The sequence below is a fragment of the Lampetra fluviatilis genome, chromosome 70 (genome assembly GCF_964198595.1).
Source record: "Lampetra fluviatilis chromosome 70, kcLamFluv1.1, whole genome shotgun sequence".
NCBI classification, from domain to species: domain Eukaryota; kingdom Metazoa; phylum Chordata; class Hyperoartia; order Petromyzontiformes; family Petromyzontidae; genus Lampetra; species Lampetra fluviatilis.
In genome coordinates, this window is record NC_136344.1 from 3,314,142 (window position 1) to 3,341,641 (window position 27,500).

General features: G+C 58.1%; 1 protein-coding gene across 2 annotated transcripts in view; it reads right to left on the minus strand.

The window, feature by feature from the left end:
• Positions 1-4,396: 4,396 nt before the first annotated feature.
• The window catches only part of LOC144952876 (cytosolic non-specific dipeptidase-like), a 50,323-nt gene continuing 27,219 nt past the window's right edge, over positions 4,397-27,500 (minus strand). For both annotated transcript variants that reach the window (XM_078883346.1, XM_078883347.1), the window contains exons 3-5: positions 26,414-26,557; positions 14,331-14,493; positions 4,397-4,596 (exon numbers count right to left, since the gene is read on the minus strand). In XM_078883346.1, coding sequence (XP_078739472.1) covers positions 4,412-4,596; positions 14,331-14,493; positions 26,414-26,557 — 492 coding nt within the window. In that variant the 3' untranslated portion in view covers positions 4,397-4,411. The remainder of the gene's footprint in view (positions 4,597-14,330; positions 14,494-26,413; positions 26,558-27,500) is intronic.

Here is a 27,500-nt window from a genome sequence, read left to right on the forward strand (position 1 = left end):
GCAGGGGCTGGCGGGGGGCAGAGGGGGCGGGGGTGCGTGGTGTGTGCTGAGGCTGTGTGCTGAGTCTGTGTGGTGAGGCTGTGGGTCTCTGTGTGGTGAGTCTATGGGTCTTTGTGTGGTGAGTCTGTGTGCTGAGGGCTATGGGTCTCTGTGTGGTGAGTCTATGGGTCTCTGTGTGGTGAGTCTATGGGTCTCTGTGTGGTGAGTCTATGGGTCTCTGTGTGGTGAGTCTATGGGTCTTTGTGTGGTGAGTCTGTGGGTCTCTGTGTGGTGAGTCTGTGGGTCTCTGTGTGGTGAGTCTGTGTGGTGAGTCTGTGGGTCTCTGTGTGCTGAGGCTGTGGGTCTCTGTGGTGAGTCTGTGGGTCTCTGTGTGGTGAGTCTGTGTGGTGAGTCTGTGTGGTGAGTCTGTGCGGTGAGTCTGTGCGGTGAGTCTGTGTGGTGAGTCTGTGTGCTGAGTCTGTGTGCTGAGTCTGTGTGCTGAGTCCTGTGTGGTGAGGCTGTGTGGTGAGTCTGTGTGCTGAGTCCTGTGTGCTGAGTCTGTGTGCTGAGTCTGTGGGGTCTCTGTGTGGTGAGTCTGTGTGGTGAGTCTGTGGGGAGTCTGTGTGATGAGTCTGTGGGTCTCTGTGTGGTGAGTTTGTGTGGTGAGGCTGTGTGGGTGAGGCTGTGGGTGGTGTATCTGTGTGTGGTGAGGCTGTGGGGTGATGTGTGGTGAGTCTGTGCGGTGAGTCTGTGTGGTGAGTCTATGGGTCTTTGTGTGATGAGTCTCTGTGTGAGTCTAAGGGTCTCTGTGTGGTGAGTCTATGGGTCTCTGTGTGGTGAGTCTATGGGTCTCTGTGTGATGGGTCTATGGGTCTCTGTGTGGTGAGGCTGTGGGTCTCTGTGTGGTGAGGCTGTGGGTCTCTGTGTGAGTCTATAGGTCTCTGTGTGAGTCTATGGGTCTCTATGTGGTGAGTCTGTGGGTCTCTGTGTGGTGAGTCTGTGTGGTGTGTGCTGAGTCTGTGTGGTGTGTGCTGAGGCTGTGCGGTGAGGCTGTGCGGTGAGTGTGTGTGGTGAGTGTGTGTGGTGAGGCTGTGCGGTGAGTGTGTGTGGTGAGTGTGTGTGGTGAGGCTGTGTGGTGAGGCTGTGTGGTAAGGCTGTGGGTCTCTCTCTGTGTGGTGAGTCTCTGTGTGGTGAGTCTGTGGGTCTCTGTGTGGTGAGTCTGTGTGGTGAGGCTGTGGGTCTCGGTGTGGTGAGTCTGTGGGGTCTCTGTGTGGTGAGTCTGTGGGTCTCGGTGTGATGAGTCTGTGGGTCTCTGTGTGGTGAGTCTGTGGGTCTCTGTGTGGTGAGTCTGTGGGTCTCTGTGATGAGTCTATGGGTCTCTGCGTGGTGAGTCTGTGGGTCTCGGTGTGGTGAGTCTGTGGGTCTCTCTCTGTGTGGTGAGTCTGTGTGGTGAGTATGTGTGGTGAGTCTGTGTGGTGAGTCTGTGTGGTGAGTCTCTGTGTGGTGAGTCTGTGTGGTGAGTCTGTCTGTGGGGAGTCTGTGGGTCTCTGCTGTGTGATGAGTCTATGGGTCTCTGTGTGGTGAGTCTGTGGGTCTGTGTGATGAGTCTACGGGTCTGTGTGGTGAGTCTGTGGGTCTCTGTGTGGTGAGGCTGTGTGGTGAGTCTGTGTGGTGAGTCCCTGTGGGTCTCTGTTCGGTGAGTCTGTGTGATGAGTCTCTGTGTGATGAGTCTGTGGGTCTCTGTGTGGTGAGTCTGTGGGTCTCTGTGTGATGAGTCTGTGGGTCTCTGTGTGGTGAGTCTGTGGGTCTCGGTGTGATGAGTCTGTGGGTCTCTGTGTGGTGAGTCTGTGGGTCTCTGTGATGAGTCTATGGGTCTCTGTGTGGTGAGTCTGTGGGTCTCGGTGTGGTGAGTCTGTGGGTCTCTCTCTGTGTGGTGAGTCTGTGTGGTGAGTCTGTGTGGTGAGTCTCTGTGTGGTGAGTCTGTGTGGTGAGGCTGTGTGGTGAGGCTGTGTGGTGAGGCTGTGTGGTGAGGCTGTGTGGTGAGGCTGTGTGGTGAGTCTGTGTGGTGAGGCTGTGTGGTGAGTCTGTCTGTGGGGATTCTGTGGGTCTCTGCTGTGTGATGAGTCTATGGGTCTCTGTGTGGTGAGTCTGTGGGTCTGTGTGATGAGTCTATGGGTCTGTGTGTGGTGAGTCTGTGGGTCTCTGTGTGGTGAGTCTGTGTGGTGAGTCTGTGGGTCTCTGTGTGGTGAGGCTGTGTGGTGAGTCTGTGTGGTGAGGCTGTGGGTCTCTGTGTGGTGAGTCTGTGTGGTGAGTCTCTGTGTGAGTTGATGAGTCTCTGTGTGGTGAGTCTATGGGTCTCTTTGTGGTGAGTCTCTTTGTGGTGAGTCTCTGTGTGGTGAGTCTCTGTGTGAGTCTATGGTTCTCTATGTGGTGAGTCTCTGTGTGGTGAGTTGATGGGTCTCTTTGTGGTGAGTCTCTTTGTGGTGAGTCTCTGTGTGAGTCTATGGTTCTCTATGTGGTGAGTCTCTGTGTGGTGAGTCTATGGGTCTCTGTGTGACGAGTCTCTGTGTGAGTTGATGGGTCTCTGTGTGGTGAGTCTCTGTGTGAGTCTATGGGTCTCTGTGTGGTGAGTCTCTGTGTGAGTCTATGGGTCTCTGTGTGACGAGTCTCTGTGTGAGTCGATGGGTCTCTGTGTGGTGAGTCTCTGTGTGAGTCTATGGGTCTCTGTGTGGTGAGTCTCTGTGTGGTGAGTCTCTGTGTGAGTTGATGGGTCTCTGTGTGGTGAGTCTCTGTGTGAGTCTATGGGTCTCTGTGTGGTGAGTCTCTGTGTGAGTCTATGGGTCTCTGTGTGGTGAGTCTCTGTGTGAGTTGATGGGTCTCTGTGTGAGTCTATGGGTCTCTGTGTGGTGAGTCTCTGTGTGAGTCGATGGGTCTCTGTGTGAGTCTATGAGTCTCTATGTGAGTTGATGGGTCTCTGTGTGAGTCTATGGGTCTCTGTGTGGTGAGTCTCTGTGTGAGTCGATGGGTCTCTGTGTGAGTTGATGAGTCTCTGTGTGAGTTGATGAGTCTCTGTGTGAGTCGATGGGTCTCTGTGTGGTGAGTCTCTGTGTGAGTCGATGGGTCTCTGTGTGGTGAGTCTCTGTGTGAGTCTGTAAGTCTCTGTGTGGTGAGTCTCTGTGTGAGTCGATGGGTCTCTGTGTGAGTCTGTAGGTCTCTGTGTGAGTCTATGGGTCTCTGTGTGAGTCTGTGGGTCTCTGTGTGAGTTGATGGGTCTCTGTGTGAGTCTGTAGGTCTCTGTGTGAGTCGATGGGTCTCTGTGTGAGTCTATGAGTCACTGTGTGAGTTGATGGGTCTCTGTGTGAGTCGATGGGTCTCTGTGTGACGAGTCTCTGTGTGAGTCGATGGGTCTCTGTGTGGTGAGTCTCTGTGTGAGTCGATGGGTCTCTGTGTGGTGAGTCTCTGTGTGAGTCGATGGGTCTCTGTGTGGTGAGTCTCTGTGTGAGTCGATTGGTCTCTCTGTGGCGAGTCTCTGTGTGAGTCTGTAGGTCTCTGTGTGGTGAGTCTCTGTGTGAGTCGATGGGTCTCTGTGTGGTGAGTCTCTGTGTGAGTCGATGGGTCTCTGTGTGAGTCTATGAATCTCTGTGTGAGTTGATGGGTCTCTGTGTGAGTCGATGGGTCTCTGTGTGGTGAGTCTCTGTGTGAGTCGATGGGTCTCTGTGTGAGTCTATGAGTCTCTGTGTGAGTTGATGGGTCTCTGTGTGAGTCTATGGGTCTTTGTGTGGTGAGTCTCTGTGTGAGTTGATGGGTCTCTGTGTGAGTCTATGGGTCTCTGTGTGAGTCTACGGGTCTCTGTGTGGTGAGTCTCTGTGTGAGTTGATGGGTCTCTGTGTGAGTCTATGGGTCTCTGTGTGAGTCTATGGGTCTCTGTGTGGTGAGTCTCTGTGTGAGTCTATGGGTCTTTGTGTGGTGAGTCTCTGTGTGAGTCGATGGGTCTCTGTGTGGCGAGTCTCTGTGTGAGTCTGTAGGTCTCTGTGTGAGTCTATGGGTCTCTGTGTGGCGAGTCTCTGTGTGAGTCTGTAGGTCTCTGTGTGAGTCTATGGGTCTCTGTGTGAGTCTGTAGGTCTCTGTGTGAGTTGATGGGTCTCTGTGTGAGTCTGTAGGTCTCTGTGTGAGTCGATGGGTCTCTGTGTGAGTCTATGAGTCACTGTGTGAGTTGATGGGTCTCTGTGTGAGTTGATGAGCCTCTGTGTGAGTCTATGAGTCACTGTGTGAGTCTGTAGGTCTCTGTGTGAGTCGATGGGTCTCTGTGTGAGTCTGTAGGTCTCTGTGTGAGTCGATGGGTCTCTGTGTGGCGAGTCTCTGTGTGACGAGTCTATGAATCTCTGTGTGAGTCGATGGGTCTCTGTGTGCCCTTCGTAGGTGCCGCTACCCGCTAACAGCGCCAGCGACGAAACTCTACACGGGGAGCGTGGGCTGGAGACCTTCGCCTCGGTGAGCGTCGTGTGTGAGCGAGCGGGGCGTCCGCAACCTGCTTGAGGTTCTGGAAGGCTTCGATGACGTTCAGCCAGCCCAGCACCGGCCCCTTGTCGTCGGTGGAGCCTCGGCCGTAGAGCTTGCCTGCCCGCGCGCGCGCGCGCACACACGCACGCACCACACAGACAGAGGTCAACACCCCGGCTAGCCCCTTTGCAGACTGTAGGGGCAAGTGCTGCTAGCGTGCACGCATGCGCCCACTTGGCATGCGGGCTACATGGCCCAGCCATTGGCACGCATACGTGTTGACACGCAAATTGACACGCGCGCGCACGTTGACACGCAAATTGACACGCGCGCACGTTGACACGCAAATTGACACGCGCGCACGTTGACACGCAAATTGACACGCGCGCACGTTGACACGCAAATTGACACGCGCGCACGTTGACACGCAAATTGACACACACGCACATTGACACACACACATTGACACACACACACACACATTGACACACACTGCAACACACACACATATTGACACACACACACATATTGACACACACACACATATTGACACACACACACACACTGACACACACACACTCTGACACACACATACTGACACACACACACACATTGACACACACACACACACTGACACACACATATTGACACACACACACATATTGACACACACACACATTGACACACACACACATTGACACACACACACATTGACACACACTGCAACACACACACATTGACACACACACACACATTGACACACACTGCAACACACACACATTGACACACACACACACACATTGACACACACACATTGATTCACACATTGACACACACACACATTTACACACACACACACACACACATTGACACACACTGCAACACACACACATTGACACACACACACACACATTGACACACACACATTGACACACACTGACACACACACACACTGACACACACACACACTGACACACACACACACTGACACACACACACACATTGACACACACACACATTGACACACACACACACACATTGACACACACACACATTGACACACACACACACACATTGACACACACACACACACATTGACACGCACACACACACATTGACACACACACACACTTTGACACACACACACACACATTGACACACACACACATTGACACACACATTGACACACACACACATTGACACGCAAATTCACACACACGCACATTGACACAAAGACATTGACACACACACATTGACACACACACACACACACATTGACACACACTGCAACACACACACATATTGACACACACACACACACACACTGACACACACACACACTGACACACACACACACATACTGACACACACACACACACTGACACACACACACACACACATACTGACACACACACACTGACACACACACACATTGACACACACACACACACATTGACACACACACACATTGACACACACACACATTGACACACACACACGTTGACACAAATTGGCACACACGCACATTGACACACACACACACACGCACATTGACACGCAAATTCACACACACGCACATTGACACAAAGACATTGACACACACACACACATTGATTCACACATTGACACACACACACACACATTTACACACACACACACATTGACACACACACACATTGACACACACTGCAACACACACACACATTGACACACACACACACACACACATTGACACACACACATTGACACACACTGACACACACACACACTGACACACACACACTGACACACACACACTGACACACACACACACTGACACACACACACATTGACACACACATACACACATTGACACACACACACACACATTGACACACACACACATTGACACACACACACACACATTGACACACACACACACACATTGACACACACACACACTTTGACACACACACACACACATTGACACACACACACATTGACACACACATTGACACACACACACACATTAACACACACACACATTGACACACACACACATTGACACACACACACATTGACACACACACACACACATTGACACACACACACATTGACACACACACACACATTGACACACACACACACACACATTAACACACACACACACACACACACTGACACACACACACACTGACACACACACACATTGACACACACACACACACATTGACACACACACACATTAACACACACACACATTGACACACACACACACATTAACACACACACACATTGACACACACACACACATTAACACACACACACACACTGACACACACACACACACACATTGACACACACACATTGACACACACATTGACACACACACATTGACACACACACACACACATTGACACACACACACACACACATTGACACACACACACACACATTGACACACACACACACACATTGACACACACACACACACTGACACACACACACACATTGACACACAAAGATCCCCCGTGTAGCCTCAACAGACTGTAGGGGCAAGTGCTGTTAGCGAGCACCTATGAAGGCCGGCACGGCACACGAGGGGGTGGGTGGCCAGCACCCCACGCCCGGCCGCCTTTGTCTCCCCAGTGGCGATGGTTACACACCGCACCAGGTACTCATTGAGGCTGAGTCGACCTAGGGGAGGCCCAATACCGGTTCAGATAATCGTAACTCACACTCTTGACACTCTCTCACACAGTCTCACACACACTCACTGACACACTCACTCACGCTCACAGACACACTCGCTCACACTCACTCACACAATGTCTTACACTAACACACACTCTGACACACTCACTCACATTTTCTTACACACGCTCACTCACACAGTCTAACACACACACTCACTCACACACTCACTCACGCTCACAGACACACTCGCTCACACTCACTCACACTGTCTTACACTAACACACACTCTGACACACTCACTCACATTTTCTTACACACACTCACTCACACAGTCTAACACACACACACACTCCCTCACACTCATTCACTCACTCACTCACTCACACTCACTCACACAATGTCTTACACTCACTCACACACCCACACACACTCACACACACAATGCCTTACACTCACTCACACACCCACACACACTCACACACACAATGCCTTACACACACACACAATCTCACACAATCTCACACACTCTCTGTCGTAGGGGTCAAGGGTCAAGGTACAAACTCCATGCAGTCAGGAATCGACCCCCACCCCCTCCTCCTGCCCTCCCCCCCTCCCAGTCTGCAATGGGGGTGGTGGTGTAGACTCAGAGACTCACAAAGACTCACACGGAGACTCACACAGAGACTCACACAGAGACTCACAGAGACTCACAGAGAGACTCACACAGAGACACACAGAGACTCAGAGAGACTCACACAGAGACTCACACAGAGACTCACACAGAGACTCACACAGAAACTCACACAGAGACTCACACAGAGACTCACACAGAGACTCACACAGAGACTCACACAGAAACTCACACAGAGACTCACACAGAGACTCACACAGAGACTCACACAGAGACTCACAGAGACTCACACAGAGACTCACAAAGACTCACACAGAGACTCACACAGAGACTCACACAGAGACTCACACAGAGACTCACACAGAGACTCACACAGAGACACACACAGAGACTCACAGAGACTCACACAGAGACTCACAAAGACTCACACAGAGACTCACACAGAGACTCACACAGAGACTCACACAGAGACTCACACAGAGACTCACACGGAGACTCACACAGAGACTCACACAGAGACTCACACAGACTCACACAGAGACTCACACAGAGACACACACAGAGACTCACAGAGACTCACACAGAGACTCACAAAGACTCACACAGAGACTCACACAGAGACTCACACAGAGACTCACACAGAGACTCACACAAAGACTCACACAGAGACTCACACAGAGACTCACACAGAGACTCACACAGAGACACACACAGAGACTCACAGAGACTCACACAGAGACTCACAAAGACTCACACAGAGACTCACACAGAGACTCACACAGAGACTCACAGAGACTCACACAGAGACTCACACAGAGACTCACAGAGACTCACAAAGACTCACACAGAGACTCACACAGAGACTCACACAGAGACTCACACATAGACTCACACAGAAACTCACACAGAGACTCACACAGAGACTCACACAGAGACTCACACAGAGACTCACACAGAGACTCACAGAGACTCACACAGAGACTCACACAGAGACTCACACAGAAACTCACACAGAGACTCACACAGAGACTCACACAGAGACTCACACAGAGACTCACACAGAGACTCACACAGAGACTCACACAGACTCACACAGAGACTCACACAGAGACTCACACAGAGACTCACACAGAGACTCACACAGAGACTCACACAGAGACTCACAGAGACTCACAGAGGCTCACACAGAGACTCACACAGAGACTCACACAGAGACTCACACAGAGACACACAGAGACTCACAGAGACTCACAGAGACTCACACAGAGACTCACACAGAGACTCACACAGAGACTCGCAGAGAGACTCACACAGAGACTCACACAGAGACTCACACAGAGACTCACACAAAGACTCACTCGGAGATTCACTCACTCAGAGACTCACTCAGAGACTCACACAGAGACACACAGAGACTCACAGAGACTCACAGAGACTCACACAGAGACTCACACAGAGACTCACACAGAGACTTGCAGAGAGACTCACACAGAGACTCACACAGAGACTCACACAGAGACTCACACAAAGACTCACTCGGAGATTCACTCACTCAGAGACTCACTCAGAGACTCACACAGAGACTCACACAGAGACACACACAGAGACTCACACAGAGACTCACACAGAGACTCACACAGAGACTCACAGAGACTCACACAGAGACTCACACAGAGACTCACACAGAAACACACACAGAGACTCACACAGAAACTCACACAGAGACTCACAGAGACTCACACGGAGACTCACACAGAGACTCACACAGAAACACACACAGAGACTCACACAGAAACTCACACAGAGACTCACACAGAGACTCACACAGAGACTCACACAGAGACTCACACAGAGACTCACAGAGACTCACAGAGACTCACACAGAGACTCACACAGAGACTCACACAGAGACTCGCAGAGAGACTCACACAGAGACTCACACAGAGACTCACACAAAGACTCACTCGGAGATTCACTCACTCAGAGACTCACTCAGAGACTCACACAGAGACTCACACAGAGACACACACAGAGACTCACAGAGACTCACACAGAGACTCACACAGAGACTCACACAGAGACTCACAGAGACTCACACAGAGACACACACAGAGACTCACACAGAGACTCACACAGAGACCCACACAGAGACCCACACAGAGACTCACACAGAGACTCACACAGAGACTCACTCAGAGACTCACAGAGAGACTCGCAGAGAGACTCACACAGAGACTCACACAGAGACTCACAGAGAGACTCGCAGAGAGACTCACACAGAGACACACACAGAGACTCACACAGAGACTCACACAGAGACTCACTCAGAGACTCACAGAGAGACTCGCAGAGAGACTCACACAGAGACACACACAGAGACTCACAGAGACCCACACAGAGACTCACACAGAGACTCACACAGAGACTCACACAGAGACTCGCAGAGAGACTCACACAGAGACTCACAAAGACTCACACAGAGACTCACACAGAGACTCACACAGAGACTCACAGAGACTCACACAGAGACTCACACAGAGACTCACACAGAGACTCACAGAGACTTACACAGAGACTCACAGAGACTCACACAGAGACTCACACAGAGACTCACAGAGACTCACACAGAGACTCACAGAGACTCACAAAGACTCACACAGAGACTCACACAGAGACTCACAAAGACTCACACAGAGACTCACACAGAGACACACACAGAGACTCACTCGGAGATTCACTCACTCAGAGACTCACTCAGAGACTCACACAGAGACTCACACAGAGACTCACACAGAGACTCACACAGAGACTCACACAGAGACTCACACAGAGACACACAGAGACACACACAGAGACACACACAGAGACTCACACAGAGACTCACACAGAGACTCACACAGAGACACACAGAGACACGGAGACACACACGGAGACACACACGGAGATTCACACAGAGACTCACACAGAGACTCACACAGAGACTCACACAGAGACTCACACAGAGACTCACACAGAGACACACTCAGAGACACACTCAGAGACTCACACAGAGACACACACAGAGACTCACGCAGAGACTCGCACAGAGAGACTCACACAGAGACACACACAGAGACTCACACAGAAACTCACACAGAGACTCACTCAGAGACTCACACAGAGACTCACACAGAGACACACTCAGAGACACACACAGAGACTCACTCAGAGACACACTCAGAGACTCACACAGAGACTCATACAGAGACTCACACGGAGACACACACGGAGACACACACAGAGACACACACAGAGACTCACACGCAGAGACACACGCAGAGACTCACACAGAGAGACTCACACAGAGACACACACAGAGACTCACTCAGAGACACACTCAGAGACTCACACAGAGACTCACGCAGAGACTCACGCAGAGACTCACACGCAGAGACTCACACGCAGAGACTCACACAGAGAGACTCACAGAGAGACTCACACAGAGACACACACAGAGACACACACAGAGACACACACAGAGACACACACAGAGACACACACAGAGACACACACAGAGACACACACAGAGACTCACGCAGAGACTCGCACAGAGAGACTCACACAGAGACTCACACAGAGACTCACACAGAGACTCACACAGAGACACACACAGAGACCCACACAGAGACTCACACAGAGACTCACACAGAGACTCACACAGAGACTCACTCAAAGACTCACACAGAGACTCACACAGAGACACACACAGAGACTCACTCAAAGACTCACACAGAGACACACACAGAGACTCACACAGAGACTCACACATAGACTCACACAGAGACACACACAGAGACCCACACAGAGACTCACACAGAGACTCACACAGAGACTCACACAGAGACTCACACAGAGACACACACAGAGACCCACACAGAGACTCACACAGAGAATCACACAGAGACACACACAGAGACTCACAAAGACTCACACAGAGACTCACAGAGACTCACACAGAGACACACACGGAGATTCACACAGACACACACAGAGACACACAGAGACACACACAGACACACACAGAGACACACACAGAGACACACACAGAGACTCACACAGAGACTCACACAGAGACTCACACAAAGACTCACTCGGAGATTCACTCACTCAGAGACTCACTCAGAGACTCACTCAGAGACTCACACAGAGACTCACACAGAGACTCACAGAGACTCACACAGAAACTCACACAGAGACACACTCAGAGACTCACTCAGAGACTCACACAGAGACTCACACATAGACTCACACAGAGACACACACAGAGACACACACAGACACACACAGAGACACACACAGAGACTCACACAGAGACACACAGAGACACACACAGAGACTCACACAGAGACACACTCAGAGACTCACTCAGAGACTCACACAGAGACTCACACATAGACTCACACAGAGACACACACAGAGACACACACAGACACACACAGAGACACACACAGAGACTCACACAGACACACACAGAGACACACACAGAGACTCACACAGAGACTCACACAGAGACACACACGGAGACTCACGCAGAGACTCACACGCAGAGACACACGCAGAGACTCACACAGAGAGACTCACACAGAGACTCACACAGAGACTCACACGCAGAGACTCACACAGAGACACACACAGACACACACAGAGACACACACAGAGACTCACACAGACACACACAGAGACACACACAGAGACTCACACAGAGAGACTCACACAGAGACTCACACAGAGACTCACACAGAGACTCTGTGAGTGTCCCAGAGACTCACAAAGTCTCACAGAGAGTCACGGAGTGGGCGGGTGAGTGATTGGGTAGGTGAGCGGGTGGGTGATTAAGTGAGTGGGTGAGTGCGTGAGCGAGTGAGCGGATGAGCAAAGCTTGTGTGCGGGCGGATGAGCGAGTGGGCGGGCGAGCGAGTGGCTGGGCGAGTGAGCGAGCGGGCGGGCGATTGAGCGAGTGGGGGGTCAGCAAGCGGACGAGCGAGCTAGTGGCTGGGTGAGTGAGTGAGCGAGCGAATGGCTGGGCGAGCGGTCAAGGGAGTGGCTGGGTGAGTGAGCGAGCGGGCGAGCGAGTGGCTGGGTGAGTGAGCGAGCGGGCGGGCGAGCGGGCGAGTGATTGGCTGGGTGAGCAGTCGAGGGAGTGGCTGGGTGAGTGAGTGAGCGAGCGGGCGAGCTAGTGACTGGGTGAGTGAGCGAGCGGGCGAGCGAGCTAGTGGCTGGGTGAGTGAGTGAGCGAGCGAATGGCTGGGCGAGCGGTCAAGGGAGTGGCTGGGTGAGTGAGCGAGCGGGCGAGCGAGTGGCTGGGTGAGTGAGCGAGCGGGCGGGCGAGCGGGCGAGTGATTGGCTGGGTGAGCAGTCGAGGGAGTGGCTGGGTGAGTGAGTGAGCGAGCGGGCGAGCTAGTGACTGGGTGAGTGAGCGAGCGGGCGAGCGAGCTAGTGGCTGGGTGAGTGAGTGAGCGAGCGAATGGCTGGGCGAGCGGTCAAGGGAGTGGCTGGGTGAGTGAGCGAGCGGGCGGGCGAGCGGGCGAGTGATTGGCTGGGTGAGCAGTCGAGGGAGTGGCTGGGTGAGTGAGCGAGCGAGCGGGCGAGCTAGTGACTGGGTGAGTGAGCGAGCGGGCGAGCGAGCTAGTGGCTGGGTGAGTGAGTGAGAGAGCGAGCGAGTGGTCGAGGGAGTTGCTGGGTGAGTGAGTGAGTGAGTGAGTGAGCGGGCGGGCGATTGGCTGGTTGAGTGAGCGAGCGAGCGAATGGCTGGGCGAGCGGTCGAGGGAGTGGCTGGGTGAGTGAGCGAGCGAGCGGGCGTGCGAGCAGGCGAGCGAGCTAGTGTCTGGGTGTGTGAGCGAGCGGGCGAGCGAGCGGTCGAGGGAGTGGCTGGGTGAGTGAGCGAGCGAGCGGGCGTGCGAGCAGGCGAGCGAGCTAGTGGCTGGGTGAGTGAGCGAGCGGGGCGAGCGAGCGGGGCGAGCGAGTGGCTGGGTGAGTGAGCGAGCGAGCAGGCGAGCGGGCAAGCGAGCTAGTGGCTGGGTGAGCGAGCGAGCGAGTGAGCGGGCGAGCGAGTGGCTGGGTGAGCGAGCGAGTGAGTGGGCGAGCGAGTGGCTGGGTGAGCGAGCGAGTGGCTGGGTGAGCGAGTGAGTGAGCGAGCGAGTAGCTGAGCGAGCGAGCGAGTGGCTGGGTGAGCGAGCGAGTGAGTGGGCGAGCGAGTGGCTGGGTGAGCGAGCGAGCGAGTGGCTGGGAGAGCGAGTGGCTGGGTGAGTGAGCGAGCGAGTGGCTGGGAGAGCGAGTGGCTGGGTGAGCGAGCGAGTGAGCAAGCGAGTGGCTGGGTGAGTGAGCGAGCGAGCGCTCGGGCGGGCGAGCGGTTGAGCGAGTGGCTGGGTGAGTGAGCGAGCGAGTAGCTGGGTGAGTGAGCGAGCGAGCTAGTGGCTGGGTGAGCGAGCGAGTAGCTGGGCGAGCGAGCGAGTGAGCGGGCGAGCTAGTGGCTGGGCGAGCGCTCGGGCGAGCGAGGGGCCCTCACCGTCCTTCTCGGTGAGGGTGAAGGGTTCCGTGTCCCAGCCGTCGTCGAGACGCGCCGGCTGCACGTCGAGGTGGCCGTAGATGATCACCGTCTTGAGGGCCGCGTCCGTGCCCAGCGTCGCCAGCAGGATGGGGGGCAGCGCAAGCGTCGAGCCGTCGGGCATCTAGGGGGGCAGCACGCTCTTGTCACGTGTGTCAGTGTGTACGTGTGTGTACGTGTGTGAGTGTGTCAGTGTGTACGTGTGTCAGTGTGTCAGTGTGTACGTGTGTCAGTGTGTATGTCACGTGTGTCAGTGTGTGTACGTTTGTGAGTGTGTACGTGTGTGAGTGTGTATGTCACGTGTGTACGTGTGTGTACGTGTGTCAGTGTGTATGTCAGTGTGTACGTCACGTGTGTCAGTGTGTGTACGTTTGTGAGTGTGTACGTGTGTGAGTGTGTATGTCACGTGTGTACGTGTGTGTACGTGTGTCAGTGTGTACGTGTGTCAGTGTGTATGTCACGTGTGTACGTGTGTGAGTGTGTACGTGTGTGAGTGTGTACGTGTGTGTACGTGTGTACGTGTGTACGTGTGTGAGTGTGTACGTGTGTGTACGTGTGTGAGTGTGTACGTGTGTCAGTGTGTACGTGTGTCAGTGTGTACGTGTGTGAGTGTGTATGTGTGTCAGTGTGTACGTGTGTGAGTGTGTATGTCACGTGTGTACGTGTGTGAGTGTGTATGTGTGTCAGTGTGTACGTGTGTGTACGTGTGTGTACGTGTGTCAGTGTGTACGTGTGTGAGTGTGTACGTGTGTCAGTGTGTACGTGTGTCAGTGTGTACGTGTGTGAGTGTGTATGTCACGTGTGTACGTGTGTGAGTGTGTATGTGTGTCAGTGTGTACGTGTGTGTACGTGTGTGTACGTGTGTCAGTGTGTACGTGTGTCAGTGTGTACGTGTGTGAGTGTGTATGTCACGTGTGTACGTGTGTGAGTGTGTATGTGTGTCAGTGTGTGAGTGTGTGTACGTGTGTGAGTGTGTATGTGTGTCAGTGTGTACGTGTGTGTACGTGTGTGTACGTGTGTGAGTGTGTATGTGTGTCAGTGTGTACGTGTGTGTACGTGTGTGAGTGTGTATGTGTGTCAGTGTGTACGTGTGTGTACGTGTGTGAGTGTGTATGTGTGTCAGTGTGTACGTGTGTGTACGTGTGTGAGTGTGTATGTGTGTCAGTGTGTACGTGTGTGTACGTGTGTGAGTGTGTATGTGTGTCAGTGTGTACGTGTGTGTACGTGTGTGAGTGTGTATGTGTGTCAGTGTGTACGTGTGTGTACGTGTGTGAGTGTGTATGTGTGTCAGTGTGTACGTGTGTGTACGTGTGTGTACGTGTGTGAGTGTGTATGTATGTCAGTGTGTACGTGTGTGTACGTGTGTCAGTGTGTACGTGTGTGTACGTGTGTGAGTGTGTACGTGTGTGTACGTGTGTGAGTGTGTACGTGTGTGTACGTGTGTCAGTGTGTACGTGTGTGTACGTGTGTGAGTGTGTACGTGTGTGTACGTGTGTCAGTGTGTACGTGTGTGTATGTATGTCAGTGTGTACGTGTGTGTACGTGTGTCAGTGTGTACGTGTGTGTACGTGTGTGAGTGTGTACGTGTGTGTACGTGTGTCAGTGTGTACGTGTGTGTACGTGTGTCAGTGTGTACGTGTGTGTACGTGTGTGAGTGTGTATGTGTGTCAGTGTGTACGTGTGTGTACGTGTGTCAGTGTGTACGTGTGTGTACGTGTGTGTACGTGTGTGAGTGTGTATGTATGTCAGTGTGTACGTGTGTGTAAGTGTGTGTACGTGTGTGAGTGTGTATGTGTGTCAGTGTGTACGTGTGTGTAAGTGTGTGTACGTGTGTGAGTGTGTATGTGTGTCAGTGTGTACGTGTGTGTACGTGTGTCAGTGTGTACGTGTGTGTACGTGTGTCAGTGTGTACGTGTGTGTACGTGTGTGAGTGTGTATGTGTGTCAGTGTGTACGTGTGTGTACGTGTGTGTACGTGTGTGAGTGTGTATGTGTGTCAGTGTGTACGTGTGTGTACGTGTGTGTACGTGTGTCAGTGTGTACGTGTGTCAGTGTGTACGTGTGTGAGTGTGTATGTCACGTGTGTACGTGTGTGAGTGTGTATGTGTGTCAGTGTGTACGTGTGTGTACGTGTGTGTACGTGTGTGAGTGTGTATGTGTGTCAGTGTGTACGTGTGTGTACGTGTGTGTACGTGTGTGAGTGTGTATGTGTGTCAGTGTGTACGTGTGTGTACGTGTGTCAGTGTGTACGTGTGTGAGTGTGTATGTGTGTCAGTGTGTACGTGTGTGTACGTGTGTCAGTGTGTACGTGTGTGTACGTGTGTCAGTGTGTACGTGTGTGTACGTGTGTGAGTGTGTATGTATGTCAGTGTGTACGTGTGTGTACGTGTGTCAGTGTGTACGTGTGTGTACGTGTGTCAGTGTGTACGTGTGTGTATGTGTTAGTGTGTATGTGTGTCAGTGTGTACGTGTGTGTACGTGTGTCAGTGTGTACGTGTGTGTACGTGTGTCAGTGTGTACGTGTGTGTACGTGTGTGAGTGTGTATGTGTGTCAGTGTGTACGTGTGTGTACGTGTGTGTACGTGTGTCAGTGTGTACGTGTGTCAGTGTGTGTACGTGTGTGTACGTGTGTGAGTGTGTATGTCACGTGTGTACGTGTGTGAGTGTGTACGTGTGTCAGTGTGTACGTCACGTGTGTCAGTGTGTGTACGTGTGTCAGTGTGTACGTGTGTCAGTGTGCATGTCACGTGTGTACGTCAGTGTGTCAGTGTGTGTACGTGTGAGTGTGTCCGTGTGTACGTCAGTGTGTACGTGTGTACATGTGTCAGTGTGTCAGTGTGTGTACGTGTGAGTGTGTCCGTGGTGCGTGTGTCGGGGTCAGTATGTCTGTCCGTGTCTCCCGTGTCTCCCGTGTCTCCGCGTGTCTCCCCGTGTCTCTCTCCCCGTGTCTCCCCGTGTCTCCCGTGTCTCCGCGTGTCTCCCCGTGTCTCCCCGTGTGTCTATCCCCGTGTCTCCCCGTGTTTCCCCGTGTCTCCCCGTGTCTCCCCGTGCGTGTCTCCCCGGGTCTTCCCGCGTCTCCCCGTGTCTCCCCGTGTCTCCCCGTGTCTTCCCGCGTCTCCCCGTGTCTCCCGCGTCTCCCCGTGTCTCCCCGTGTCTCCCCGTGTCTCCCCGTGTGTCTATCCCCGTGTCTCCCCGTGTCTCCCGTGTCTCCCCGTGTGTCTATCCCCGTGTCTCCCCGTGTCTCCCCGTGTCTCCCCGTGTGTCTATCCCCGTGTCTCCCCGTGTCTCCCCGCGTCTCCCCGTGTCTCCCCGTGTCTCCCCGTGTCTCTCTCCCCGTGTCTCCCCGTGTGTCTATCCCCGTGTCTCCCCGTGTCTCCCCGTGTGTCTATCCCCGTGTCTCCCCGTGTCTCCCCGTGTCTCCCCGTGTCTCCCCGTGTGTCTATCCCCGTGTCTCCCCGTGTCTCCCCGTGTCTCCCCGTGTGTCTATCCCCGTGTCTCCCCGTGTCTCCCCGTGCGTGTCTCCCCGTGTGTCTATCCCCGTGTCTCCCCGTGTCTCCCCGCGTCTCCCCGTGTCTCCCGTGTCTCCCCGTGTCTCCCCGTGTCTCCCCGTGAATGTCTCCCCGTGTGTCTCTCTCCGTGTGTCTCTCTCCGTGTCTCCCCGTGTCTCCCCGTGTGTGTCTCCCCATGTCTCCCGTGTCTCCCCGTCTCTCCCCGTGTCTCCCCGTGTCTCCCCGTGTCTCTCTCCCCGTGTCTCCCCGTGTCTCCCGTGTCTCCCCGTCTCTCCCCGTGTCTCCCCGTGTCTCCCCGTGTCTCCCCGTGTCTCCCCGTGTCTCTCTCCCCGTGTCTCCCCGTGTCTCCCGTGTCTCCCCGTGTCTCCCCGTGTCTCCCCGTGTCTCCCCGTGTCTCCCCGTGTCTCCCCGTGTGTCTATCCCCGTGTCTCCCCGTGTCTCCCCGTGTCTCCCCGTGTCTCTCTCCCCGTGTCTCCCGTGTCTCCCCGTGTCTCCCGTGTCTCCCCGTGTCTCCCCGTGTCTCCCCGTGCGTGTCTCCCCGTGTCTCCCCGCGTCTCCCCGTGTGTCTATCCCCGTGTCTCCCCGTGTCTCCCCGTGTCTCTCTCCCCGTGTCTCCCCGTGTCTCCCGTGTCTCCCCGTGTCTCCCGTGTCTCCCCGTGTCTCCCCGTGTCTCCCCGTGAATGTCTCCCCGTGTGTCTCTCTCCGTGTGTCTCTCTCCGTGTCTCCCCGTGTCTCCCCGTGTCTCCCCGTGTCTCCCCGTGTGTGTCTCCCCGTGTCTCCCGTGTCTCCCCGTCTCTTCCCGTGTCTCCTTGTGTCTCCCCGTGTCTCCTCGTGTCTCCCGTGTCTCCCTGTGTCTCCCCGTGTCTCCTCGTGTCTCCCGTGTCTCCCCGTGTCTCCCCGTGTCTCCCCGTGTCTCCCCGTGTCTCCCGTGTCTCCCCGTCTCTCCCCGTGTCTCCCCGTGTCTCCTGTGTCTCCCCGTCTCTCCCCGTGTCTCCCCGTGTCTCCCCGTCTCTCCCCGTGTCTCCCCGTGTCTCCCCGTGTCTCCCCGTGTCTCCCGTGTCTCCCCGTGTCTCCCGTGTCTCCCCGTCTTTCCCCGTGTCTCCCCGTGTCTCCCGTGTCTCCCCGTCTCTCCCCGTGTCTCCCCGTGTCTCCCTGTGTCTCCCGTGTCTCCCCGTGTCTCCCGTGTCTCCCCGTGTCTCCCGTGTCTCCCCGTCTCTCCCCGTGTCTCCCCGTGTCTCCCGTGTCTCCCCGTCTCTCCCCGTGTCTCCCCGTGTCTCCCCGTGTCTCCCGTGTCTCCCCGTCTCTCCCCGTGTCTCCCCGTGTCTCCCCGTGTCTCTCACCCCGTGTCTCCCGTGTCTCCCCGTGTCTCCCGTGTCTCCCCGTGTCTCCCCGTGTCTCCCGTGTCTCCCCGTCTCTCCCCGTGTCTCCCCGTGTCTCCCCGTGTCTCCCCGTGTCTCTCTCCCCGTGTCTCCCGTGTCTCCCCGTGTCTCCCCGTGTCTCCCCGTGTCTCCCCGTGTCTCTCTCCCCGTGTCTCCCCGTGTCTCCCGTGTCTCCCCGTGTCTCCCCGTGTCTCCCCGTGTGTCTATCCCCGTGTCTCCCCGTGTTTCCCCGTGTCTCCCCGTGTGTCTCTCTCCGTGTGTCTCTCTCCGTGTCTCCCCGTGTCTCCCCATGTGTGTCTCCCCGTGTCTCCCGTGTCTCCCCGTCTCTCCCCGTCTCTCCCCGTGTCTCCCCGTGTCTCCCCGTGTCTCCCGTGTCTCCCCGTGTCTCCCCGTGTCTCCCCGTGTCTCCCCGTGTCTCCCGTGTCTCCCCGTGTCTCCCCGTGTCTCCCCGTGTCTCCCCGTGTCTCCCCGTGTCTCCCGTGTCTCCTCGTGTATCCCGTGTCTCCGTGTCTCCCCGTGTGTGTCTCCCCGTCTCTCTACGTGTCTCCCCGTGTCTCCCCGTGTCTCCCCGTGTCTCCCCGTGTCTCCCCGTGTCTCCTCGTGTCTCCCGTGTCTCCCCGTGTCTCCCCGTGTCTCCCCGTGTCTCCTGTGTCTCCCCGTGTCTCCCGTGTCTCCCCGTGTCTCCCCGTGTGTGTCTCCCCGTGTCTCCCGTGTCTCCCCGTGTCTCCCCGTGTCTCCCGTGTCTCCCCGTGTCTCCCCGTGTGTGTCTCCCCGTCTCTCCCCGTCTCTCCCCGTGTCTCCCCGTCTCTCCCCGTGTCTCCCCGTGTCTCCCCGTGTCTCCCCGTGTCTCCTCGTGTCTCCCGTGTCTCCCCGTGTCTCCCCGTGTCTCCCCGTGTCTCCCCGTGTCTCCCCGTGTCTCCCGTGTCTCCCCGTGTCTCCCCGTGTCTCCCCGTGTCTCCCCGTGTCTCCCCGTGTCTCCCCGTGTGTCTCCCCGTGTCTCCCCGTGTCTCCCCGTGTCTCCCTGTGTCTCCCCGTGTCTCCCGTGTCTCCCCGTGTGTGTCTCCCCATGTCTCCCCGTGTCTCCCGTGTCTCCCCGTGTCTCCCCGTGTCTCCCCGTGTCTCTCTCCCCGTGTCTCCCCGTGTCTCCCCGTGTCTCCCCGTGTGTCTATCCCCGTGTCTCCCCGTGTCTCCCGTGTCTCCCCGTGTCTCCCCGTGTCTCCCCGTGTCTCTCTCCGTGTCTCCCCGTGTCTCCCCGTGTCTCCCCGTGTCTCTCTCCCCGTGTCTCCCCGTGTCTCCCCGTCTCTCCCCGTCTCTCCCCGTGTCTCCCCGTGTCTCCCCGTGTCTCTCTCCCCGTGTCTCCCCGTGTCTTCCCGCGTCTCCCCGCGTCTCCCGTGTCTCCCCGTGTCTCCCCGTGTCTCCCCGTGAATGTCTCCCCGTGTGTCTCTCTCCGTGTGTCTCTCTCCATGTCTCCCCATGTCTCCCCGTGTCTCACCGTGTCTCCCCGTGTCTCCCCGTGTCTCCCCGTGTCTCCTCGTGTCTCCCCGTGTCTCCCCGTGTCTCCCAGTGTCTCCCGTGTCTCCCCGTGTCTCCCCGTCTCTCCCCGTGTCTCCCGTGTCTCCCGTGTCTCCCTGTCTCTCCCCGTGTCTCCCCGTGTCTCCCCGTCTCTCCCCGTGTCTCCCCGTGTCTCCCCGTGTCTCCCCGTGTCTCCCGTGTCTCCCCGTGTCTCCCGTGTCTCCCCGTCTCTCCCCGTGTCTCCCCGTGTCTCCCGTGTCTCCCCGTCTCTCCCCGTGTCTCCCCGTGTCTCCCCGTGTCTCCCAGTGTCTCCCGTGTCTCCCCGTGTCTCCCCGTGTCTCCCGTGTCTCCCCGTCTCTCCCCGTCTCTCCCCGTGTCTCCCGCGTCTCCCGCGTCTCCCCGTGTCTCCCCGTGTCTCCCCGTGTCTCCCCGTGTCTCCCGTCTCTCCCCGTGTCTCCCCGTGTCTCCCCGTGTCTCCCCGTGTCTCCCGTGTCTCCCCGTCTCTCCCCGTGTCTCCCCGTGTCTCCCGTGTCTCCCCGTCTCTCCCCGTGTCTCCCCGTGTCTCCCCGTCTCTCCCCGTGTCTCCCCGTGTCTCCCCGTGTCTCCCCGTGTCTCCCGTGTCTCCCCGTGTCTCCCGTGTCTCCCCGTCTCTCCCGTGTCTCCCCGTCTCTCCCCGTGTCTCCCCGTGTCTCCCCGTGTCTCCCGTGTCTCCCGGTGTCTCCCGTGTCTCCCCGTGTCTCCCGTGTCTCCCCGTCTCTCCCCGTGTCTCCCCGTGTCTCCCGTGTCTCCCCGTCTCTCCCCGTGTCTCCCCGTGTCTCCCCGTGTCTCCCGTGTCTCCCCGTCTCTCCCCGTGTCTCCCCGTGTCTCCCCGTGTCTCCCCGTGTCTCTCTCCCCGTGTCTCCCGTGTCTCCCCGTGTCTCCCGTGTCTCCCCGTGTCTCCCCGTGTCTCCCGTGTCTCCCCGTCTCTCCCCGTGTCTCCCCGTGTCTCCCCGTGTCTCTCTCCCCGTGTCTCCCCGTGTCTCCCGTGTCTCCCCGTGTCTCCCCGTGTGTCTATCCCCGTGTCTCCCCGTGTTTCCCGTGTCTCCCCGTGTGTCTCTCTCCGTGTGTCTCTCTCCGTGTCTCCCCGTGTCTCCCCATGTGTGTCTCCCCATGTGTGTCTCCCCGTGTCTCCCGTGTCTCCCCGTCTCTCCCCGTGTCTCCCCGTGTCTCCCCGTGTCTCCCGTGTCTCCCCGTGTCTCCCCGTGTCTCCCCGTGTCTCCTCGTGTCTCCCCGTGTCTCCCCGTGTCTCCCCGTGTCTCCTCGTGTCTCCCGTGTCTCCGTGTCTCCCCGTGTGTGTCTCCCCGTCTCTCTCCGTGTCTCCCCGTGTCTCCCCGTCTCTCCCCGTGTCTCCCCGTGTCTCCCCGTGTCTCCTCGTGTCTCCCGTGTCTCCCCGTGTCTCCCCGTGTCTCCTCGTGTCTCCCCGTGTCTCCCCGTGTCTCCCGTGTCTCCCCGTGTCTCCCCGTGTGTGTCTCCCCGTGTCTCCCGTGTCTCCCCGTGTCTCCCCGTGTCTCCCGTGTCTCCCCGTGTCTCCCCGTGTGTGTCTCCCCGTCTCTCCCCGTGTCTCCCCGTGTCTCCCCGTCTCTCCCCGTGTCTCCCCGTGTCTCCCCGTGTCTCCTCGTGTCTCCCCGTGTCTCCCGTGTCTCCCCGTGTCTCCCGTGTCTCCCCGTGTCTCCCCGTGTCTCCCGTGTCTCCCCGTGTCTCCCCGTGTCTCCCCGTGTGTCTCCCCGTGTCTCCCCGTGTCTCCTCGTGTCTCCCGTGTCTCCCCGTGTCTCCCCGTGTCTCCCCGTGTCTCCCGTGTCTCCCCGTGTCTCCCGTGTCTCCCCGTGTCTCCCCGTGTCTCCCCGTGTCTCCCGTGTCTCCCCGTGTCTCCCCGTGTCTCCCCGTGTGTCTCCCCGTGTCTCCCCGTGTCTCCCCGTGTCTCCCCGTGTCTCCTCGTGTCTCCCCGTGTCTCCCCGTGTCTCCCCGTGTCTCCCCGTGTCTCCCGTCTCTGCCCGTGTGTCTCCCCGTGTCTCCCCGTGTCTCCCCGTGTCTCCCCGTGTCTCCCCGTGTCTCCCCGTGTCTCCCGTGTCTCGCCGTGTCTCCCCGTGTCTCCCCGTGTCTCCCCGTGTCTCCCGTCTCTCCCCGTCTCTCCCCGTGTCTCCCCGTGTCTCCCCGTGTCTCCCGTCTCTCCCCGTGTCTCCCCGTGTCTCCCGTGTCTCGCCGTGTCTCCCCGTGTCTCCCCGTGTCTCCCCGTGTCTCCCGTCTCTCCCCGTGTCTCCCCGTGTCTCCCCGTGTCTCCCCGTGTCTCCCGTCTCTCCCCGTGTCTCCCCGTGTCTCCCCGTGTCTCCCCGTGTCTCCCCGTGTCTCCCGTCTCTCCCCGTCTCTCCCCGTGTCTCCCCGTGTCTCCCCGTGTCTCCCGTCTCTCCCCGTGTCTCCCCGTGTCTCCCGTGTCTCGCCGTGTCTCCCCGTGTCTCCCCGTGTCTCCCCGTGTCTCCCCGTGTCTCCCGTCTCTCCCCGTGTCTCCCCGTGTCTCCCCGTGTCTCCCCGTGTCTCCCCGTCTCTCCCCGTGTCTCCCCGTGTCTCCCCGTGTCTCCCCGTGTCTCCCGTCTCTCCCCGTCTCTCCCCGTGTCTCCCCGTGTCTCCCCGTGTCTCCCCGTGTCTCCCGTCTCTCCCCGTGTCTCCCCGTGTCTCCCCGTGTCTCCCCGTGTCTCCCGCGTCTCCCCGTGTCTCTCTCCCCGTGTCTCCCGTGTCTCGCCGTGTCTCCCCGTGTCTCCGCGTGTCTCCCCGTGTCTCCCCGTGTCTCCCGTCTCTGCCCGTGTGTCTCCCCGTGTCTCCCCGTGTCTCCCCGTGTCTCCCCGTGTCTCCCCGTGTCTCCCGTGTCTCCGCGTGTCTCCGCGTGTCTCCGCGTGTCTCCCCGTGTCTCCCCGTGTCTCCGCGTGTCTCCGCGTGTCTCCCTGTGTCTCCCCGTGTCTCCCCGTGTCTCCCCGTGTGTGTCTCCCCGTCTCTCCCCGTGTCTCCCCGTGTCTCCCCGTCTTTCCCCGTGTCTCCCCGTGTCTCCCCGTGTCTCCCCGTGTCTCCCCGTGTCTCCCCGTGTCTCCCCGTGTCTCCCGTGTCTCCCCGTGTCTCCCGTGTCTCCCCGTGTCTCCCCGTGTCTCCCCGTGTCTCCCGTGTCTCCCCGTGTCTCCCCGTGTCTCCCCGTGTGTCTCCCCGTGTCTCCCCGTGTCTCCTCGTGTCTCCCGTGTCTCCCCGTGTCTCCCCGTGTCTCCCCGTGTCTCCCCGTGTCTCCTCGTGTCTCCCGTGTCTCCCCGTGTCTCCCGTGTCTCCCCGTGTCTCCCCGTGTCTCCCCGTGTCTCCCGTGTCTCCCCGTGTCTCCCCGTGTCTCCCCGTGTGTCTCCCCGTGTCTCCCCGTGTCTCCCCGTGTCTCCTCGTGTCTCCCCGTGTCTCCCCGTGTCTCCCCGTGTCTCCCCGTGTCTCCCGTCTCTGCCCGTGTGTCTCCCCTTGTCTCCCCGTGTCTCCCCGTGTCTCCCGTGTCTCGCCGTGTCTCCCCGTGTCTCCCCGTGTCTCCCCGTGTCTCCCGTCTCTCCCCGTCTCTCCCCGTGTCTCCCCGTGTCTCCCCGTGTCTCCCGTCTCTCCCCGTGTCTCCCCGTGTCTCCCCGTGTCTCCCCGTGTCTCCCCGTGTCTCCCGTCTCTCCCCGTGTCTCCCCGTGTCTCCCCGTGTCTCCCGTCTCTCCCCGTGTCTCCCCGTGTCTCCCCGTGTCTCCCCGTGTCTCCCGCGTCTCCCCGTGTCTCTCTCCCCGTGTCTCCCGTGTCTCGCCGTGTCTCCCCGTGTCTCCGCGTGTCTCCCCGTGTCTCCCCGTGTCTCCCGTCTCTGCCCGTGTGTCTCCCCGTGTCTCCCCGTGTCTCCCCGTGTCTCCCCGTGTCTCCCCGTGTCTCCCGTGTCTCCGCGTGTCTCCGCGTGTCTCCGCGTGTCTCCCCGTGTCTCCCCGTGTCTCTGCGTGTCTCCGCGTGTCTCCCCGTGTCTCCCCGTGTCTCCCCGTGTCTCCCCGTGTCTCCCCGTGTGTGTCTCCCCGTCTCTCCCCGTGTCTCCCCGTGTCTCCCCGTCTCTCCCCGTGTCTCCCCGTGTCTCCCCGTGTCTCCTCGTGTCTCCCCGTGTCTCCCGTGTCTCCCCGTGTCTCCCGTGTCTCCCCGTGTCTCCCCGTGTCTCCCCGTGTCTCCCGTGTCTCCCCGTGTCTCCCCGTGTCTCCCCGTGTGTCTCCCCGTGTCTCCCCGTGTCTCCTCGTGTCTCCCGTGTCTCCCCGTGTCTCCCCGTGTCTCCCCGTGTCTCCCCGTGTCTCCTCGTGTCTCCCGTGTCTCCCCGTGTCTCCCGTGTCTCCCCGTGTCTCCCCGTGTCTCCCCGTGTCTCCCCGTGTCTCCCCGTGTCTCCCCGTGTGTCTCCCCGTGTCTCCCTGTGTCTCCCCGTGTCTCCTCGTGTCTCCCCGTGTCTCCCCGTGTCTCCCCGTGTCTCCCCGTGTCTCCCGTCTCTGCCCGTGTGTCTCCCCGTGTCTCCCCGTGTCTCCCCGTGTCTCCCGTGTCTCGCCGTGTCTCCCCGTGTCTCCCCGTGTCTCCCCGTGTCTCCCGTCTCTCCCCGTCTCTCCCCGTGTCTCCCCGTGTCTCCCCGTGTCTCCCGTCTCTCCCCGTGTCTCCCCGTGTCTCCCCGTGTCTCCCGTGTCTCGCCGTGTCTCCCCGTGTCTCCCCGTGTCTCCCCGTGTCTCCCGTCTCTCCCCGTGTCTCCCCGTGTCTCCCCGTGTCTCCCCGTGTCTCCCCGTGTCTCCCGTCTCTCCCCGTGTCTCCCCGTGTCTCCCCGTGTCTCCCCGTGTCTCCCCGTGTCTCCCGTCTCTCCCCGTCTCTCCCCGTGTCTCCCCGTGTCTCCCCGTGTCTCCCGTCTCTCCCCGTGTCTCCCCGTGTCTCCCCGTGTCTCCCGTGTCTCGCCGTGTCTCCCCGTGTCTCCCCGTGTCTCCCCGTGTCTCCCGTCTCTCCCCGTGTCTCCCCGTGTCTCCCCGTGTCTCCCCGTGTCTCCCCGTGTCTCCCGTCTCTCCCCGTGTCTCCCCGTGTCTCCCCGTGTCTCCCCGTCTCTCCCCGTGTCTCCCCGTGTCTCCCCGTGTCTCCCCGTGTCTCCCGTCTCTCCCCGTCTCTCCCCGTGTCTCCCCGTGTCTCCCCGTGTCTCCCCGTGTCTCCCGTCTCTCCCCGTGTCTCCCCGTGTCTCCCCGTGTCTCCCCGTGTCTCCCGCGTCTCCCCGTGTCTCTCTCCCCGTGTCTCCCGTGTCTCGCCGTGTCTCCCCGTGTCTCCGCGTGTCTCCCCGTGTCTCCCCGTGTCTCCCGTCTCTGCCCGTGTGTCTCCCCGTGTCTCCCCGTGTCTCCCCGTGTCTCCCCGTGTCTCCCCGTGTCTCCCCGTGTCTCCCGTGTCTCCGCGTGTCTCCGCGTGTCTCCCCGTGTCTCCCCGTGTCTCCGCGTGTCTCCGCGTGTCTCCCCGTGTCTCCCCGTGTCTCGCCGTGTCTCCCCGTGTCTCCCCGTGTCTCCCCGTGTCTCCCCGTGTCTCCGCGTGTCTCCGCGTGTCTCCCCGTGTCTCCCCGTGTCTCCCCCCCGTGTCACCGTCTGCGTGCCGATGTCCACGAGCTCCACGCTGCCTCCGAGCCTCGTGACCTCGTGGGCCGCCAGCTGCACCATGCGGACAACGTCGGGGCGACTCTCACTCCACGCGGACACGCTGGGGACAGCCACCCACTCGGACAGACGCTACGGGGGGTGGGACACAGGGGGGTGGGAGACACGGGGGGTGAGACACGCTGGGGACAGCCACCCACTCGGACAGACGCTACGGGGGGTGGGACACAGGGGGGGTGAGACACGAGGGGTGAGACACGGGGGGTGAGACACGGGGGGTGAGACACGGGGGGTGAGACACGCTGGGGACAGCCACCCACTCGGACAGACGCTACGGGGGGTGGGAGACACGGGGGGTGAGACACGGGGGGGGGGGGGAAGTCCTCACTCACACTCACACTCACTCACACACTCACTCACTCACTCACCCACTCACTGACACACTCACACACTCACTCACACACTCACTCACTCACACACCCACACACTCACCCACTCACTGACACACTCACACACTCACTCACACACTCACTCACTCACACACTCACTCACTCACCCACACACTCACCCACTCACACACTCACCCACTCACCCACACACTCACTCACCCACTCACCCACACACTCGCACACTCACACACTCACTCACACACTCACTCACCCACTCACTGACACACTCACCCACACACTCACCCACTCACTGACACACTCACACACTCACCCACTCACCCACACACTCACTCACCCACTCACCCACACACTCGCACACTCACACACTCACTCACTCGCACTCACTCATTCGCACACTCACTCATTCGCACACTCACTCATTCGCACACTCACTCACTCGCACATACACATGGACTCACACACTCACCCACACACTCACTCACACACTCACTCACACACTCACACACTCACCCACACACTCACTCACACACTCACTCACACACTCACACACACTCACACACTCACCCACACACTCACTCACACACTCACACACTCACTCACACACTCACCCACACACTCACCCACACACTCACACACTCACTCACACACCCACACACTCACACACT